This window comes from Chlorocebus sabaeus, chromosome X (assembly GCF_047675955.1).
Source record: "Chlorocebus sabaeus isolate Y175 chromosome X, mChlSab1.0.hap1, whole genome shotgun sequence".
In the NCBI taxonomy this organism is placed as follows: Eukaryota; Metazoa; Chordata; class Mammalia; order Primates; family Cercopithecidae; genus Chlorocebus; species Chlorocebus sabaeus.
Window position 1 is genome coordinate 20,599,272 of NC_132933.1, and position 20,265 is coordinate 20,619,536.

Consider the following 20,265-nt stretch of genomic DNA (forward strand, 5'->3'; position numbering starts at 1 on the left):
GAAGGCAAGAAATAACTAAGATCAGAGCAGAACTGAAGGAGATAGACACACAAAAAACCCTTCAAAAAATCAATGAATCCAGGGGCTCGTTTTCTGAAAAGATCAACAAAATTGATAGATCGCTAACAAAACTAATAAAGAAGAAAAAAGAGAAGAATCAAATAGACGCAATAAAAAATGATAAAGGGGATATCACCACCGATCCCACAGAAATACAAACTACCATCAGAGAATATTATAAACACCTCTACACAAATAAACTAGAAAATCTAGAAGAAATGGATAAATTCCTGGACACATACACCCTCCCAAGACTAAACCAGGAAGAAGTTGAATCCCTGAATAGACCAATAGCAGGCTCTGAAATTAAGGCAATAATGAATAGCCTATCAATCAAAAAAAGTCCAGGACCAGATGGATTCACAGCCAAATTCTACCAGAGGTACAAGGAGGAGCTGGTACCATTCCTTCTGAAACTATTCCAATCAATAGAAAAAGAGGGAATCCCCCCTAACTCATTTTGTGAGGCCAGCATCATACTGATACCAAAGCCTGGCAGAGACACAACAAAAAAAGAGAATTTTAGACCAATATCCCTGATGAACATCGATGCAAAAATCCTCGATAAAAATACTGGCAAACTGAATCCAGCAGCACATCAAAAAGCTTATCCACCATGATCAAGTGGACTTCATCATTGGGATGCAAGGCTGGTTCAACATATGCAAATCAATAAACGTAATCCAGCATATAAACAGAACCAAAAACAAAACCACATGATTATCACAATAGATACAGAAAAGGCCTTTGACAAAATTCAACAGCCCTTCATGCTAAAAACTCTCAATAAATTAGGTATTGATGGGACGTATCTCAAAATAATAAGGGCTATTTATGACAAACCCACAGCCAATATCATACTGAACGGGCAAAAACTGAAAGCATCCCCTTTGAAAACTGGCACAAGACAGGGATGCCCTCTCTCACCACTCCTATTCAACATAGTGTTGGAAGTTCTGGCCAGAGCAATCAGGCAGGAGAAAGAAATAAAGGGTATTCAATTAGGAAAAGAGGAAGTCAAATTGTCCCTGTTTGCAGATGATATGATTGTATATTTAGAAAACCCCATCATCTCAGCCCAAAATCTCCTTAAGCTGATAAGCAACTTCAGCAAGGTCTCAGGATACAAAATCAATGTGCAGAAATCATAAGCATTCTTATACACCAATAATAGACAGAGAGCCAAATCATGAGTGAACTCCTATTCACAATTGCTACAAAGAGAATAAAATACCTAGGAATCCAACTTACAAGGGATGTGAAGGACCTCTTCAAGGAGAACTACAAACCACTGCTCAACGAAATAAAAGAGGACACAAACAAATGGAAGAACATGCCATGCTCACGGATAGGAAGAATCAATCTCATGAAAATGGCCATACTGCCCAAGGTAATTTATGATTCAATGCCATCCCCATCAAGCTACCAATGACTTTCTTCACAGCATTGGAAAAAACTACTTTAAAGTTCATATGGAACCAAAAAGACCCCGCATTGCCAAGTCAATCCTAAGCCAAAAGAACAAAGCTGGCAGCATCTCACTACCTGACTTCAAACTATACTACAAGGCTACAGTAACCAAAACAGCATGGTACTGGTACCAAAACAGAGATATAGACCAATGGAACAGAACAGAGCCCTCAGAAATAATACCACACATCTACCACCATCTGATCTTTGACAAACCTGACAAAAACAAGAAATGGGGAAAGGATTCCCTATTTAATAAATGGTGCTGGGAAAACTGGCTAGCCATATATAGAAAGCTGAAACTGGATCCCTTCCTTACACCTTATACAAAAATTATTCAAGATGGATTAAAGACTTAAATGTTAAACCTAAAACCATCAAAACCCTAGAAGAAAACCTAGTCAATACCATTCAGGATATAGGCATGGGCAAGGACTTCATGTCTAAAACACCAAAAGCAATGGCAACACAAGCCAAAATTGACAAATGGGATCTAATTAAACTAAAGAGCTTCTGCACAGCAAAAGAAACTACCATCAGAGTGAACAGGCAACCTACAGAATAAGAGAAAATTTTTGCAATCTACTCATCTGACAAAGGACTAATATCCAAAATCTACAAAGAACTCAAACAAATTTACAAGAAAAAAACAACCCCATCAAAAAGTGGGCAAAGGATATGAACAGACACTTCTCAAAAGAAGACATTTATGCAGCCAACAGACACATGAAAAAATACTCGACATCACTGGCCATCAGAGAAATGCAAATGAAAACCACAATAAGATACCATCTCACACCACTTAGAATGGCAATCATTAAAAAGCCAGGAAACAACAGGTGATGGAGAGGAGGTGAAGAAATAGGAACACTTTTACACTGTTGGTGGGACTGTAAACTAGTTCAACCATTGTGAAAGACAGTGTGACGATTCCACAAGGATCTAGAACTAGAAATACCATTTGACCCAGCCATCCCATTACTGGGTATATACCCAAAGGATTATAAATCATGCTGCTATAAAGATACATGCATGCGTATGTTCATTGCAGCACTATTCACAATAGCAAAGACTTGGAACCAACCCAAATGTCCATCAATGATAGACTGGACAAAGAAAATGTGGCACGTATGCACCATGGAATACTATGCAGCCATAAAAAGAATGAGTTCATGTCCTTTGTAGGGACATGGATGAAGCTGGAAACCATCATTCTCAGCAAACTATCACAAGGACAAAAAACCAAACACCACATGTTCTCACTCATAGGTGGGAATTGAACAATGAGAAACTTGGACACAGGAAGGGGAACATCACACACCGGGGTCTGTTGTGGGGAGCAGGGAGAGGGGAAGGATAACATTAGGAGATATACCTAATGTAAATGACGAGTTAATGGGTGCAGCACACCAACATGGCACATGTATACTTATGTAACAAACCTGCATGCTGTGCACATGAACTTAAAGTATAATAATAAAAAAAAGAAGTTAAAAAAAATCTATGTAGGGACATAGAGGAAGAAAGAAAGAACAAGAAAGCAAAATGGCAACCGTTTTGAGATGACCACTCCTGAGGAAAATATATGCTAAATCAGTAATGCTAGCTAGCTGGCTCTCTGCCATTATGATTCATGATCCATCATCTGGAGCTGTCATAATTTTTATAACATATCTGTTCTCTAAAATTCTGTGTATTTATACATTCCACATGACAAGTTCACTCTCATTCATAAAATAATATTATCTCTGATTTCCTGAGAACTTGGGCCTAAGGTAGCAATTGGTTTTAGACTTAATGTGCTTCTAGCTCATGTAGATGATTCCAAATTACCATAAGAAGATGGATGGCCTTTTCCAACTTGGGTATGCTTTGATAGCAGAGGTGACTAGGGCATCTTTTTCAAGTTCAGGCAGAAAAATACCTGCAAAGGCCCACACACCTAGGCCAAATAACTTTGGTTGGCCTGATAAAGTTGTTTCTCTTGTGGGCTTCCAGGCTCGGTGGGTGTGGTGGCTGTATCCAGTGAGCTCAGCTCTGGCTGTTTTTTCATGTAGAATAGTGTAATCTAGTCTCTTGGACTGGGTTGAATCTTTGCTTTTAATTACAACAGCATGCTGAGAATGGACTGGGTTCTTACTTTTGTTCTTTACTTAGGTTAACTCAAACCATTCCTTTAGTTTCCTTCCTTCCTTCCTTCCTTCCTTCCTTCCTTCCTTCCTTCCTTCCTTCCTTCCTTCCTTCCTTCCTTCCCTTCCTCCTTCCCTCCCTCCCTCCCTTCCTCCCTTCCTCCCTCCTTTCCTCTCTTTCTCTTCTTCCTCTCTCTCTCTCTCTCTCTCTCGCCTCCTTCTTCTTTTTTTTTTTTTGTGATGGAGTCTCACTCTGTTGCCCAGGCTGGAGTGCAGTGACACAATCTTGGCTCACTGCAAGCTCCGCCTCCTGGGTTCATGCCATTCTCCTGCCTCAGCCTCCCAAGTAGCTGGGATTACAAGCACCTGCCACCATGCCTGGCTAATTTTTGTATTTTTAGTAGAGACAGGGTTTCACCATGTTAGCCAGGATGGTCTCCATCTCCTGACTTCGTGATCTGCCCACTTCGGCCTCCCAAAGTGCTGGGATTACAGGCATAAGCCACCATGACCATGCTCGGCCTTTCTTTCTTTCTTTCTTTCTTTCTTCTTTCTTTCTTTCTTTCTTTCTTTCTTTCTTTCTTTCTTTCTTTCTTTCTTTCTTTCTTTCTTTCTTTCTTTCTTTCTTTCCTTCTTTCTTTCTTTCTTTCTTTCTTTCTTTTTCTTTCTTTCTTTCTTTCTTTCTTTCCTTCCTTCCTTCCTTCCTTCCTTCCTTCCTTCCTTCCTTCCTTCCTTCCTTCCTTCCTTCCTTCCTTCCTTCCTTTTCTCTCTCTCTCTCTCTCTCTCTCTCTCTCTCTCTCTCTCTTTCTTTCTTTCTTTCTTTCTTTCTGATGGGGTCTTGCTCTGTCACCCAAGCTGGAGTGCAGTGGCACAGTCACAGCTCACTGCAGCCTCTACTTCCTGTGCTCAAGTGGCCCTCCCACCTTAGCCTTCCAAGTAGCTGGGACCACAGGTGTACACCACCATGCCAGGCTAGTTTTTAAAATTCTTTGTAGAGAGGGGGGTCTCACTATGCTGCTCAGGCTGGTCTCAAACTCCTGGGCTCAGGTGATCCTCCTGCCTTGGCCTCCCAAAGTGCTGGGATTACAGATGTGAACCACCATGCCCGGCCCTTCCTTGTTCTTCTTTTCTCCAGAAGATAATTTTGGAAATCCAAGTTCTTAAGTTGGTACCTAGGATAATAAAGTCCAGAGAGTGGAGGTAACTCATCTGCATTAGCACTGTTAGTATTTGTTCCAAATGATTTGCAACTGCCCAACTTTGGTGACAGAGCCAGGATCTATTGATGACTTCTGAAGGTAGAAGCCATAAGGCCTAGTGGTGAAGTGTGGTTGACAGATGAATGAATAAAGAAAATGGGGGATGTGTTCTTATATTTATAAAATGGAATATTATTTGGCCTTAAAAAATAAGGAAAGCCTGCCATTTTTGACAATACGGATGAACCTGGAAGACACTGCTAAGTGAAATAGGCCAAACACATAAAGAAAAATATTGAATGATCTCACTTGTATATGGAATCTATAACAGTCAAACTCATAGAAGCAGAGAATATAATAGTGGTTGCCAGGAACTGGGGCATGGGGAAAATGAGGAGTTCTTGTTCAATGGATATAGAATTTCAGTTATGCCAGATGAATAAATTGTAGAAATCTTCTGTACAACATCATGCCTATAGTTAACAATACAGTAGTGTATACTTGAAATTTACTAAAAAAGTACATCTTTAGTGTTTTCATCACACAAAAAAGAAAGTAGTAACTATGTGTGGTGATGGAGATGTTAATTAGCTTAATCATGGTGATCACTTCACAATGTATACATATATCAAAACATCAAGTTGTGGGCTGGGCATGGTGGCTCCCACCTGTAATCCCAGCACTTTGGGTGGCTGAGGCAGGTGGATCATTCGAGGTTAAGAGTTTGAGATCAGTCTGGCCAACATGGTGAAACCCTGTCTCTACTGAAAATACAAAAATTAGCTGGGTGGTAGTGGCATACATCTGTCATCCCAGCTATTTGGGAGGCTGAGGCCGGAGAATCACTTGAGCCTGGGAGGCAGAGTGAGCCAAGATCATGCCACTGCACTCCAGTCTGGGTGACAGAGTGAGACCCTGTCTCAAAAAAAAAAAAAGAAAAAAAAAATCAAGTCGTGCACCTTAAATACAATTGTTGTCAATTGTACTGTAACAAAGCTGGAAAAATAACACTGATGTTAGTTACCATGTATTGAGTGTTTATATGGTGCCAGGCAGTCTGCTAATCTGATCCTTTCAACAACTCTCTGAGGTAGGTACTATTATTTAATATCCTTGTTTTATAAATGGGGAAACTGAGGCTCAGGAAGACTAACATGCCCAGGTTAAGTAAGCAGCAGTCCTTCAGGTAGTTGATCAGATTTGGGGTGTTAGTCCTAGCTTAGTCTTTCTGATTTACTTAATATTTTCACCTGTTTTCTGCAAAATTGGATAATAAAAGCCCATACCTAACAGGGTGGCTGTGAAGATGGAATTAGATAACATCTACGGGGCGTGGCATATAGTAAGTGCATATAAATGGTAACTGCTTTTGTTATTAACCTGGTCTCTGGGCTATGAGACATAGAGTTGTACTGTCTCTGTTCTGGGCACTATGCAGGTTTTGCTGAGCTGCCAGAATACACATCCGTTTGTATCTACCTCATTTGATGGAGCAGTGTGCATGCTCCAGTGCAAATACTGCAAAGGGTGCCAATTCTATTAGTTCAAGTAAATTGGGTGGGAAGCTCTTGACAATTTAAGGCATTCATGGAATATTCCTATTGGAATTTGCTGTGTGTTTGCAAATTAGTCCTGTGGAAACGTATCTTCAGAAATCCAGTGGCCGATACAAAAGACACTGGGCTGTGAAGTGCATTTGGTGATTCACATTGCAGGCTAGAAAATGGTCCTTGCAATGAGTCATAAACACCTTTCCATATATTGGGTTCGATTACTCTGATGGACAGCTCTTCGCCTCCATAGTGTTAAGTCCTATAATTCACTCAATATGAAAAACCTGTCATGTGGCATATGGCTCCAAATCCAGGCCCTGCAATAAGGAGCTAATGCAAAATCTAGAACATGGAAAATTGAACGATGACTCACAATCACTCTCTTTCTTCCGTCCAGCATTGAGATCTCACTTGATGAAAATCACAGAAGCGATACGTGACACTAGGGAAAGCAGAGCAAATCACTGAAACCTTCTATTCCTGAACTCCTTACCTCTAGTATCTCCTTTATGTCAAATACATCTTCCTAAAACACTTCATTACCAAGTTACTCTTCTGCTCAATAATTTTCAGTGACTCCCCATTGCCTTTAGCACCAAGTCCAAACAAACACCTCAATCTCTTTTTTTCACAACTGCACTCCCCACATCACTGATTCATTTAATTTTTTCATCCAGTTCATGTTTATTGTGTGCCTACTACGTGCTATGCACTGAGCTAGGTGCTGGGGACATGCCTGTGAACCAGTCAGATGCCTTTACAGACCCTCTGCATTCATCAAGCTCTTCTGCTTCCTGTCATTCACCCAGAACATGTTCATTCTATTACTGCATCTGTACTGACTCCAGGTCTTCTATTTCAAACGTCTTCCCTTTTCCTCTCTGCCAAGGTATACTTCTCACCACTTCTAAAACCTAGATTAAAATGCAAGCTTTCCACACATGCCCCACACCTAGAAGTAGCAATCAGAAGCCCAGGAGAGCGTGCCTTGCTCAAAGGCTAGATCTGCAGTAGCAACCATCTGTTTAAAGCCCTTGAATGCAAGTAAAAGGAAAAGAATTTCAAAAACTTTACATGTGCCAATTGATTGCGTAAAGGATCATAAAGTAGGAATGAGAAACCCAGTTCTAGGCTAGAACAATCTTTGAATGTGATAAACAGAAAATAAAGCAAAACTTTTATCATGGATGTTTGTGTGTATCTGGGTGGTGGTAGTGGGAATAGGCAGGTTAGCTTGATTAACCAAAAATGTAGTCATCTTTAATATGTCATTATCAGTGATATGAATTGCTCTGGAATAAGTGGATAGGAGTTACTCATGCAATCACATTTAGAGCCAGTGATAGAAATGCAAATCCGAAATGCGAATAGCAGCCCATGCTATTCATTTAGCTAATTATGTATCGAGTAGCTACTATGTGTCAGACAAGCCTGCCCATGACATATGTGGGGCCCAGGGCAAATGTACAAAGGGACTCAGCTCCACCTACCATATGCCTGAAGATTTGCAAGTTATAAATTAACAGCATTTAATAAAGTGTGTTCTCTTCTCCTACCTTTACAAACAAAGCATATCTTCATAATGATCTGGAAACTAGGATCAAGTTTTAAATTCTTGAATTTCTCAGAGTTTCATGCCAAAACATGATAGGACAGATGGGGCGGTCCTAGGCTCCCAGCTCCCAGCCTGACTTTTGACCCCCTTCTCTTCCACTCCAACTCCATCTTGTACTATGAGGGGCCTCTCACACATGCAGGCAAACACCCCGGTCCTCCTGTCCAAGGGGTTCCACCCTTGGGAGGATGTACTGGGGATAGAGACCCACACAGGCCTGAAAGAAGGCACAAGGCCCTTTAGCCAGAGAATTCCAGTTTGAGACTATTATGAATAGTACTGTTATGAACTTGATTGTTCGTGTATTCTGAAAAAAAAGTTAGAGCACTCTTTTAACAAATTGTGTTTTGAAATAACTTCAGACTTAGATGCAAAAATATTTCAAGTAATTCCTATATTCTTACTATGCAGCCATAAAAAGGAACCAGACCATGTCCTTTGCAAGGACATGGATGGAGCTGAAAGCCATTATCCTCAGGAAACCAACACAGGAACAGAAAACCAAACACTGCATGTTCTCACTTATAAGGGGGAGATGAACAATGAGAACACACGGACACATGGACAGAGAGAGGGGAACAACACATACTGGGCCTGTCGGGAAGGTAGCGGGAGGGAGAACATCAGGATAAATAGCTAATGCATGCTGGGCTTAATATCTATGTGATTGGTTGATAAGTGCAACAAAACACCATGGTACACATTTACTTATGCAGCAAACCTGCACGTCCTGCACATGTATTCTGGAACTTAAATTAAAACAGGCAGGACGTGGTCGCTCATGCCTATAATCCCAGTACTTTGGGAGGCCAAGGAGGGTGGATTACCTGAGGTCAGGAGTTCAAGACCGGCCTGAACAACATGGTGAAACCCCGTCTCCACTAAAAATACAAAAAATTAGCTGGGCGTGGTGGTGGGCACCTGTAATCCCAGCTACTTGGGAGACTGAGGCAGGAGAATTGCTTGAACCCAGGAGGCAGAGGTTGCAGTGAGCCAAGATTGTGCCATTGCACTCCAGCCTGGGTGACAAGAGCAAAGCTCCATCTCAAAATAAATAAATAAATAAATAAATAAATAAATAAATAAATAAATAAATAAAATTAAATTAAATTAAAACAACAAAGAATTTGTATATTTTTCACTCAGATTTCATTCTTTTTAAAAATAGCTATCTAGTATTCCATCATAAATACTTTAAAAATACTTACCTCTAATTTTGCCAAAACACTAAAAGCTTTTTAATTTTCCTGTTTTCTGCTATAGAAATTTAAGCAAATATATACTTAACCTGTGATCTATACTTACTCTTTGAATGAAAAGATACAGCCATCCTTCAAATTTTACATTTTATCAGCATCTTTAAAAAAATCTGTGGTCCATACTTTCCAAGTGATTGACTGATTTTCAAAAAGAGCTACAGTTCCTTACAACTCGAATTGAATTTTCTTATGGAAATCTGTTTTAGTCCTCTTAGATTCTTGAAACCAGTCTTCTTTCTGCTCCTTTGAAGTGTAGAACAAACTATTTAATTTTTCCCAAGCCTGCCTCTGCTCCAGAGGTGGCCTGGATTTGGGTCTCCATGAGCCACTTTCCAAGTGAGCCAACGCTAGAACTGACAGTCTGGCTATAAGACTGACAACTTGTGGTTAGTGAAGGACTATGTTTATAAACATCCATTGATGAGTGATCAACCAACACACACATCCCCACACATGCATGCCTTGAGAGATTGAACCAGCACTTTTTTTTTTTTTTTTAAAGAGACAGGGTCTCCCCTCTGTCATCTAGGCTGGAGTACAGTGGCACAATCATAGCTCACTGCAGCCTCGAACTCCTGGGCTCAAGTGATGCTCTTGCCTAGGCCTCCCTGAGTGCTAGGACTACAGGCACGAGCCACCACACCCAGCCTTGAACAAGGCATCTCTAAGGTCTCTGATATAGCCACATTTTTGTTTCAGGTAACGTTAATGGAAAAATGGATTATTCATAGAAATTAATCAGAAAAGTCAAAATTAACAGTAAGCCATTTAATTGAGGGGTCCCTGTCCATATATTTTCTGTACCTCCCACACCCACCCTTCTCAGCTCAACCCTGTATTATAATACTCAGTGGGCACAATGGAATTTTTCTCTATTTCCCAGAAGACAATGGGGTTCACAGTTAATTGCAGTTTGGCCCCTTGATGTTCCTTGTAGTCGCATGTCATTAGACCAAGGTTAGCCCATAGGATATCTTCTTCAGCATAATATGACTATTTTACTGAAAACTGACTAATTTTTGGCCTGCTTTTTGTTAACTGCCACCCAACACAACAGGTGCTGAGAACAAAATAGGCCCTCATTACAGAGTTCTTGCTTGATGGAGGCAAGATAGCTAGGCTAGAGGGAGGACAGAATAGATAATCAAACATTTAGAAATCTCTTCTATCCCATTATTCTAAGATTCTCTCATTGTTTGCCAATCCAACAGCATTCCAGGTTTTTGCATATCCAATCCATATTTTTCTGATGAATGTGTGTTTAAATTTCTAAAAGGCAGATTTAGAAAAGCAATTTATTGTCACAGATCCCTCAGGATCCATCTTTTTAAACTACAAACCAGATGTCTCATTTTCCCAGTAGGAAATAGACTTTGAACTTGGAAAGTCCACATTTTGTTTTCTACTCATCTCAACACAGTGAGAGGATTTCCAAATTGGTCAAGTTAGCCTCTTCTATCCCAGAGCAATGGAGCCTGTTTTGCATTGTGAGGGTGGTCACTGGAGTTGGGTTGTGGGTCAGGAAACTTGCGTTCTGCTTTAAATTCCCCCACAAATTCAGTATGACTCCTGGAAGTTACATCTTTTGGGGACCTTTGTTTCACAATCAGTAGAGAATCATGCCTTGCCTACAATGCCAGATGATAGGAAAAAGACGTGCAAAATGTTTTGAGCTTGCTGAAGGAAATACAATGACATAATCCCAAAGTGGCATGCCATCGCAGTAATCAGATTTTTAAATTCTGTAAAGTTAGTTGAGGTCCTATGAGATTAAGCCTACTTAAGTTTGATGTTGTCCCATGCATGCATAGAGACTCCTATGGTGTTAGAAGGATCTTTAGAAAGAACATTTATCCCAACAGTCCATCTGGCCAATAAAATTTTTGGTAGCATCCTAGCAGATAGACACATGGCCTCTGCTTGAATACTACCTGCCCAGGGAGTTTACTACTGCCTGAATAGCCTTTTCTTTGTTGAATCACTTAAGTCATTAGCAATGACTTTCTTAAATTGAGCTGGAACCAGCATTTGTGACTTCTGCCTGCTGTTTCTAATTTTTTCCTCTGGAGTAACAAAGATCAAGTTTGTGCTTTCTTTTACAGGATGGCTCTTTAGATATTTGAAGACAGCTCTCATCATGTCTCTCCTTCTCCAGAGAAAAATTATTTTTTTGTAGCATCAAATTCTTTTTTTTGAGACAGAGTCGCTCTGTCACCCAGGCTGGAGTGCAGTGGTGCAATTTCGGCTCACTGCAACCTCCACTTTCCAGGTTCAAGTGATTCTCCTGTGTCAGCCTCCCGAATAGCTAGAACTGCAGGTGACCACCACCACACCCAGTTACTTTTTGTATTTTTTAGTAGAGATGAGGTTTCACCACGTTGGCCAGGCTGGTCTCAAACTCCTGACCTCAAATGATCTGCCCACCTTGGCCTCCCAAAGTGCTGGGATTACAGGCATGAGCCACCACACCCAACCTGTAGTATCAAATTCTTATCCCCTCCCTTCCTGACCACCACCAATCCCAGAGACTCCTGGGACCATGGGCATATTTTCTGATATTGCCAAGAGGAGCTCAGGAATCTCATCCAAACAATACCGCATACAGGATCCTGGCCCAAGTGGCCTAGAAGGTGAGGCGCCCAGCAGACCCTTCTTCAGCCCTCCCTCATGTACCCTTGAAGGGCCAGGAGGGTTTTGTTTTAACAACTTGCATTCTATTTAAGCCATGTGGAATCTTGGAAGGTCTTGAAATTTCTCTAAAGAGAAATTGATAATGGCAGATGTTAAAACAAAAGCTAAATTGATAACCAAATAATGCTCAAACTCTTTTATGCAAATGAAGGGGTGAATCTTTATTGAGCACCTGGAGGCTTAACATTTTCTAAGTGAAGATACTGAGGCACAGAAATGTGTAGCAACTTTCCCCAAGCCACACAGCAAGGATTTGGAATTCGTCTGGTTGGCAGGCCACCCTCTAATCCCCTAGGACAAGCCACCTTCCCTTTTATTGGGCTAAAATATTTGACTCCTTTGCCATGAGAGGTTAGGAAAAGTCTCTTCCTAAATCTGTCCTCCTCTCTTCTTCTAAGTACTGAGTGGTTGCTTTGCTCTGTAGGACTAGATGAACTTTAACTTTGCTGCGTCCTGGGCAAACTCCTGGGTGGTATTTGCATTCGTGGGTAGTTGTTAGATCATTGTTTTTGTGGGGCAAGGAGGGCTGGATTTCCTACTCTGCCATCTTGCTGATGCCATCCTACATTTTATTTTTTACTCATTTAACTCAGGAGTATGGCCCACAAGTGGACTGCCTATTTTTATAAATAAAGTTTTATTGAAGCACAGCCACACCCATTTGTTTACATGGTGAGTATTATAGTTTCTGTGCTACAATGGCAGAGTGAGTAGTTGAAATAGAGACTGTATGGTGTCTGCAAAGCTTCAAATTTTTACTATCTATCCCTTAACAGAAAATATCTGCTGACCTCTGCTGTGGATCATGACTGAAAATTATACATTATGTGAAAATTTACTATTATAGCAATGAATAACACAGTGATTTTTGCTGAAGGTGACAAAAATTAATTTTGTGGAATATAAAATAATTCCTGAAATATGTATGTCTTTACATTATTACTCATCCATATATTGCTAGCCCATAAGAAGAACACTCAGACATGCAGAATCATAATTAAATTCAGTCATCTTTGATATTGTGCTTTCAATAGTATTAAAACCATCACTTTACACATATTGATTTTGTTTTTATAAAGGTAGAGTTGTCAAAATAAAAGAACATATTTTACAATTTTTTTGCTTTGACTTAAAATTTTTAATTATCAGACATATGCTCTGTTTTTATTCTTGCTCTGGGCCTCTCAAATGTTAGATTGGGAAGCCTTGATGAGACTTGGTAAGCATGTCAACACTTAGATGTGAGGAGCCATTTTTTGCTCTGTTGGGGCCTTATGTTCTGAGCAAAGTCTCTGAGAAGTTCTACCAATGCTTAATGAGCTCAGCAAAGCCTACCTGTCTGCAGCTACCACAGGGCAGTGAGAAAACAACCAGCAGAGCACCTGCTATGAACTAAATTGCATCCTCTGAAAATTCTTATGCTGAAACCCAAACCCCTAATTTGACTATTTTTGGAGATAGAGTCTTTAGGAGGTAATTAAAATTAAATGAAATCGCAAGAGTGGAATCTTAATCTTAAAGGACTATGTCTTTACAATAAGTGAAATCAATCTCTCTCTCTCTCTCTCTCTCTCTCTCTCTCTCTCTCTCTCTCTCTCATGTGAGAAACACAGTGAAAAGGTAGCCATCTGCAAGATAGAAAGAGGGTGCTCACCGGAGACCAAATCCTGCTAGAACCTTGGTCTAAGACTTTCCTGCCTCCAGAATTGTGAGAAAATAAATGTATGTTGTTTAAGCCACCAGTCTACAGTATTTTGATATGGTAGCCCAAATACAGTAAGACAGATTTTGGTACTGAGAAGTGGGGTGCTGCTGTAAAAAATACCTAAAAATGTGGAAGTGGCTTTAGAACTGGGTAATGGGCTTTAGAACTAGAGTCTTGTGGCACATCCTAGAAATATGGACATTTAGGGCAATCCTGGTAAGGTCTCACAGAGAAATAAAGAACCTGATATTGAAAACTGGAGGAAAGGTGATTTCTGTTATATGGTGGCAAAGAACTTGGCTGAACTGTGTCCTAGTGTTTTGCAGAAGTTAGAATATACAATTGAATAAATTGGATACTTAGCTAAAGAGATTTCTAAGCAAAGTGTTGAGGGATTGGCTTGTTTTCTCCTGACTAATTATAATAAAATGCAAGAAGAGAGAGACGAATTAGAGAAGGAATTGTTAAGCAAAAAGGAACCAGAACTTAACAACTTGGAATATTCTCAGCCTATCCATATTGCAAAAAACGAAACTTGTCCTGAAGAGAACACTAACCCTACAGCTGGACAACCGTTTGATGAAGAGATTGTGGGTGGGACTCATGAGTTTAATCAGCCATCTCAGCAGAAGCCAGGAATAGAAGTGGGATTATATGAGCAAAAACACCACTAGTTTGAACTAAAGGAGACAGAGAAAGCTACACAGAATGAAGGGAGACTTTTGAAGTTCTTGGATTCTCAGGAGCAGAACATTTAGGTTTTTGGCTGCTAATTGCACTGTTATTCAAGGAAAAATAAGAATAACCATGAAGGCATTTATACATAATCAGGGCTGACACTTCTACCACAGGCCCATGGGGCAAAGCTGTTTCTACCTCAGTTTCAAAGGGTGATACCACCTCTCCAGTTTCAGTGGGCCAGGATGACCCTGCCCTGTGCCTCAGGGGCAAGGCAGCCTTTATAGACAATCCTTTGAGCTGGACCCTCTCTGATAACTGAAGGGGCAGGGCCCTAGCAGAGCCATGAAAGTGACACTGCCACCCAAGTGGTGGGTAGAGTGTTGAACCAAAGAGATTATTGAGCCTTAAGATCTCATGGAATTCACCTTGCTAGGTTTTGGACTTGCTTGGGACTCATTACCCCTTTCTTTCTTCTGATTTCTTTCTTTTGGAATGGGAATGTCTATCCTATGCCTCTGTCACCACTGTATTTTAGAAGCACATAACTAGTCTGGTTTCACAGGTTCACAGCTAGAGAATAATTTTGTCTCTGGATGAATCTTGCCTTGAGTCTCACCAATATATAATTTACATGATATTTAGGTACGACTTTGGACTTTAGACTTTAAGAGTTGATGCTGGAAAGAGTGAAGACTTTGGGGACTGTTGGAATGGAATGAATGCATTTTACATGTGAGAAAACATAAATTTGGGGCGAACCAGAGGGGTTAAAACTCTCTCCTTAACTAAACTTTAGACAGGCTCCTCTAAGCCCTCTTTTTGACCTCATCCTTGCTAAGTCTAATTTTATCAAGAGTTTAGCTTAAGTCACCTTAGTGAGAATCCCCAGCTTTTGATATCCAATCACCTTCAATATCTGATCACACTCTTCTTCCCCACCCTTGATATCTGGTCACCCCAGCCTGCCTTTAGCAAGAATCTTGTTAAGTTGGTTTAACAAGAATTCACTTACCCTTGATGTATCTTCTTAGTAATTTTTCATCCACTGACCACTTCACTCTGCTCCTTGACTACAAATCCTCTTGCCTTTACTGCATTTAGAATTGAGCCCAGGCCAGTGCAGTGGCTCACAACCGGGGGTGGTGGCGGGAGCCTGTAATCCCAGCTATTCAGGAGGCTGAGGCAGCAGAATCGCTTGAACCCAGGAGGCGGAGGTTGCAGTGAGCCTAGATCGTGCCACTGCAGTCTAGCCTGGACGACAGAGTGAGACTCTGCCTTAAAAAAGAATTGAGCCCAGTTCTATCCTGAGGTCTCTTTGCCCCAGTGCAATAGTTCCTGAATAATATCTGTTTTACCTCTTTCACTACTGTCCAGCTCTGGTTTTGTTTAGCAAATGCTATAGACTGAATTTTGTCCCCCTACCCACTAAAACTCATATGTTGAAGCCCTAACCCCAATTTGACGGTATCTGCAGATAGGGTCTTTAGGAGGTAATTAAGGTTAAATGAGGTCATAAGGGTGGGTCCCAAACACGGTAGGATGTGTCCTTATTAAAAGAGATCTCTCCAAGCCCCGCTGCCATGTGAGGACACAGTGAGAAGGCAGATATCTGAAAGCCAGGAAGTGAGCCCTCACCAGAAACCAATCCTGCTGGGAACTTGATCTTGGACTTCCAGCCTCCAGAACTGTGAGAAAATAAATGTCTATTGTTTCAGCCACCCAGTCTATGGTATTTTGTTATGGCAGCCCGAGGTGAGTGAGATAGCACCTCTGTGTGTTTGAGGCTGAGGTGTATGCATGTGTGCAATCACATGCATTATTTCCAGAGCCCAGGTGCTGGAGGAAGTTGCTGTGGACTAGAGAAGCAGGCCTGAAGACACAGAGCCTGTGTGGCATGGTTATTAGGACTCTTGGTGAGTTAGGCAGAGTTGAGACCAAGGGTGGGAGAAAGAGACTGCCCCAGGCCTCTGCTTCTGCTGGGCTTTGTCCTGTTCTCTCTTTAGATCTCTTTCTCATTGGCAATGTGTGTACCTTCCAAAGTGAAGTATAGGCTGTGGACTTAGTCTATTGATTGTACCACAGCCCAACAAATAAATGTTACCGTATATTGTTAACTCCCTTTTCCCATCTCTACTCTATCTACTCAGGAAGCCTTAGTGTAGCTGTTTGGGTAGAGAGACAAAAACCGGATTCTTCCACAAGAAGCTTCTTGACCAGCAGGTGAAGAAATAATCCTTGCAAGAGCCCAGATCCAGCTTCTTGTGAGACAATGGCTGGGAAGAAATGATAGATGGGCCTGCAGAGGCCTACACGTCTGATTTTCATCAGTCCCTTTAGGATGTGCTATGGTTTAAATGTGTCCTCCAAAAGTTCATGTGTTGGAAACTTAATTACCATTGTAACAGTATTAAGAAGTAGGCCCAGAGGAGGCGGGGCTGAAGGCGTGAAAAGGCACGCAGGCGCACTACAAGGAGCATCGCCTGCCGCAGCGCACCTCTGCACGCCGCGCACCGCACGCCGCGCACGCCACGCCGCGCACGCCACGCCGCGCACGCCAGGCCGCGCACGCCACGCTGCGCACGCCACGCCGCGCACCTCACGCTGCGCACGCCACGCCGCGCCTGCCACGCCAGCCCTACACTCGGCACAGAAGAATTATTTTTCTTCTCTGGAAGGTGAACATTTATTGCATTTATTTCCCAAATCTGGTAACATGGCAGAATATATCAGTCTAACTGAAGCTAACAAAGAACTCAAGGTCTTAATAGACCAGAAACAGACCAGTGGCTCCGTGGCCGTTCACCCCTCCACCATAAACCCGCTCGGGAAGCAGCTCTTGCCGAAAACCTTTGGACAGTCCAATGTCAGTATTGACCAGCAAGTGGTAATTGGTATGCCTCAGAGACCGGCAGCATCAAACATCCCTGTGGTAGGAATCCCAAGCCCACCCAGCAGTCACTTTGCCTCTCAGAACCAGCCTTCCTGCTCCTCACCTCGGTGGGCCAGGCAGCACAACAGGAAAGGAGAGAAGAATGGCATGGGCCTGAGCCATCTTTCCATGAAGGTCTGGGAGACGGTGCAGAGGAAAGGGACCACTTCCTTCAAGGAAGTGGTGGGCGAGCTGGTCGCCAAGTTCAGAGCTGCCAGCGACCACGTCTCACCAAACGAGTCAGCTTATGACGTGAATAACATAAAACGGCGCACCTACGATGCCTTAAACGTGCTGATGGCCATGAATGTCATCTCCAGGGAGAAAAAGAAGATCAAGTGGATTGGTCCGACCACAAACTCGGCTCAGAACTGTCAGAACTTACAGGTGGAAAGACAGAAGAGACTTGAAAGAATAAAGCAGAAACAGTCTGAACTTCAACAACTTATTTTACAGCAAATTGCCTTCAAGAACCTGGTGCTGAGAAACCGGTATGTGGAGGAACAGGTCAGTCCGCAGCTGCCGCCCAACTCAGTCATCCACCTGCCCTTCATCATCATCAGCACTAGCAAGAAGACCGTTATCAACTGCAGCATCTCTGACGACAAATTAGATTATCTGTTTAAGTTTGACAACTCATTTGAAATCCACGATGACATGCAAGTGTTGATGTGGATGGGCATGACTTTTGGGCTAGAGTCCGGGAGCTGCTCTGCCGAAGACCTTAAAATGGCCAAAAGTTTGGTCCCAAAGACTCTGGAGCCGTACGTGACAGAAATGGCTCAGGGAACTTTTGGAGGTGTGTTCACGATGGCAGGTTCCACGTCTAATGGCACGCAGCCCTCTGCCAGTGACCTGACCAACGGTATGGATGGGATGCCGGCCACAAGCTCCAATGGGTCTCAGTACCATGGCTCCAGAGTGGAGACCACAGCAGTCCAGGAGGAGGAGGAGGAGGACAACAATGATGACGACTTCAATGAGAATGATGAGGATGACTGACGTCCTCTCCCCTTCAAATTCAGCTTCAGGAAAACATTTAAGGAAAAGAAACTTTTTTTTTTTTTTTAAATGTGAGGTTTTCTGTTTCTTTTTTGCCTACTCTCAAGAAGATATTGGTAAGCTGTAGAATTTAGATATGTACCTCTGATAAGCAAGTATTGTTTCCCGTATGATTAAGACGTGCTGTTGATGTGTGTTTTGATACCAGTGTGCTGACACAGAGCCTTTATTTACTTTTTAGGATTTTGTGTTGTCATTTTCTATTTTTCTTTAAATGCAGAGTTCATTGTTGCCCCTTAACAGTTTTTGCTGAGTTTACTGAAGAAATTGTACTTCATCCACATCCATGATAATAAAATGCTCTCCTGTTGTGCACAGTGAGTACCGAATGCCGTTTATTTGCCATGGATTTGGATGGCACCCCCACTGATGCATAGCAAGACTCTGAGTTTTCCATTTTTTCAGTTGTGCAGTGTCCAGAGCCCCAAGCAAATGGCAGAATTCTATTTTCAGAACAATAAACACCATTAATCTTTAAAAAAAGAAAAAAAAGGTAGGGACTTTAGGAGGTGATTAGGCCATGAGGTCTGTGCCCTCATCAATGGGTTAATGCTGTTATCATAGGAATAGACTTTTGATAGAAGGATAATTTCAACCCTATTCCTCTCTCTGTCTTGAATGCTTGCTTGCCCTTCTGCCATGTTAGGACACAGCAGGAAGGTCTTCACTAGGTGCCAAGCATATGCTGGCACCTTGCCTTTGGAATTCTCAGGCTCCAGAACCATGAGCCAAATAAATCTGTTTATCTTTATAAATTACCCAGTCTGTTATAGGAGCAGGAAACGAACTAAGACAGGATGGCTGAAGGCTCCCAGCTGGCAATCAAGGTACATCTATCTATGCAGGAATCATTTGCTGACTGGAAGCAAGATGAGTAGGTTTTCCTTTTTCAAATCTGTGAGATAGAACAGTGGTGGAGCCTACAGCAGTGTCATGGTATGGTGAGAAGAAACTGGGTCAGAATCTAGGTAGCGAGATCTTGACTCATTAATACGAGAAAGTTGTACCAAAAGTGTGGCTGGGGGCAGCAGAGGGAGCTGTTGCTTTCTTCAAGCACAGTTTCACAAAGGGTCATCTTTCCAACCATATGCAGACCTGTCCAGAGTTCCAAGAAAAAATAGACACTAGAGTAATCACTATGAAAGCAAGACCGTAAGACCCATAAGAAAGGGCAGGTAGTTAATTACAATGAGATACCACTTCACACCCATTAGAATGGCTATTATGATTATTATTTTGAGGTATGGTCTTCCTCTATTGCCCAGGCCTGCAGTGCAGTGGAAAGATCATGGTTCACTGCAGCCTCAACCTTCCAGGCTTAATCAGTCCTCTCACCTCAGCCTCCCGAGTAGCTGGGACTACAGCTACTCCACACCTAGCTAATGTTTTTTTGGTATTTTTTTGTAGGGATGGGGTTTCACCATGTTGCCCAGGCTGATCTCGAGCCCCTGGGCTCAAGCAATGCGCCTACCTCAGAGTCCAAAAATGTTGGGAATATAGGTGTGAGCCACCACACGTGACCGTGACTGACTTCTTTTACTTAGCAAAATGTTTCCAAGGTTCATCCATCTTGTAGCATGGATCAGTACTTCATTTCTTTTTATGGGTAACATTCCATTGTATGTATGGATAGACTTTTTGTTTATCCAGTCATCTCTTGATGGACAGTTGGGTTGTTTCTACTTTTCGGCTGTTGCGAGTAACAATGCAGTGAACATTAGTATGCAAATATCTGTTCACGTCTCTGCTTTCAATTCTCTTGAGTATGTGTATATTTGGGAGTGGAATTACTGGGTCATATGGTAACAGTATATTAAGCTTTTTGAGGAACCCCCCAGGCAGGTTTCCACAGAGGCTGTGAAATTCTCACCAGCAACATACAAGACATCTAAGAGATGGTTTCGAGTAGTCT

General features: G+C 41.9%; 1 protein-coding gene across 1 annotated transcript; it reads left to right on the top strand.

The window, feature by feature from the left end:
* Positions 1 to 16,979: 16,979 nt before the first annotated feature.
* TFDP3 (transcription factor Dp family member 3) lies at positions 16,980 to 18,680 on the top strand. The gene has a single exon (XM_007992734.3). It carries the CDS (start codon positions 17,076 to 17,078, stop codon positions 18,291 to 18,293), a length of 1,218 nt encoding a protein of 405 aa, XP_007990925.3. The 5' UTR covers positions 16,980 to 17,075; the 3' UTR covers positions 18,294 to 18,680.
* Positions 18,681 to 20,265: the final 1,585 nt, after the last annotated feature.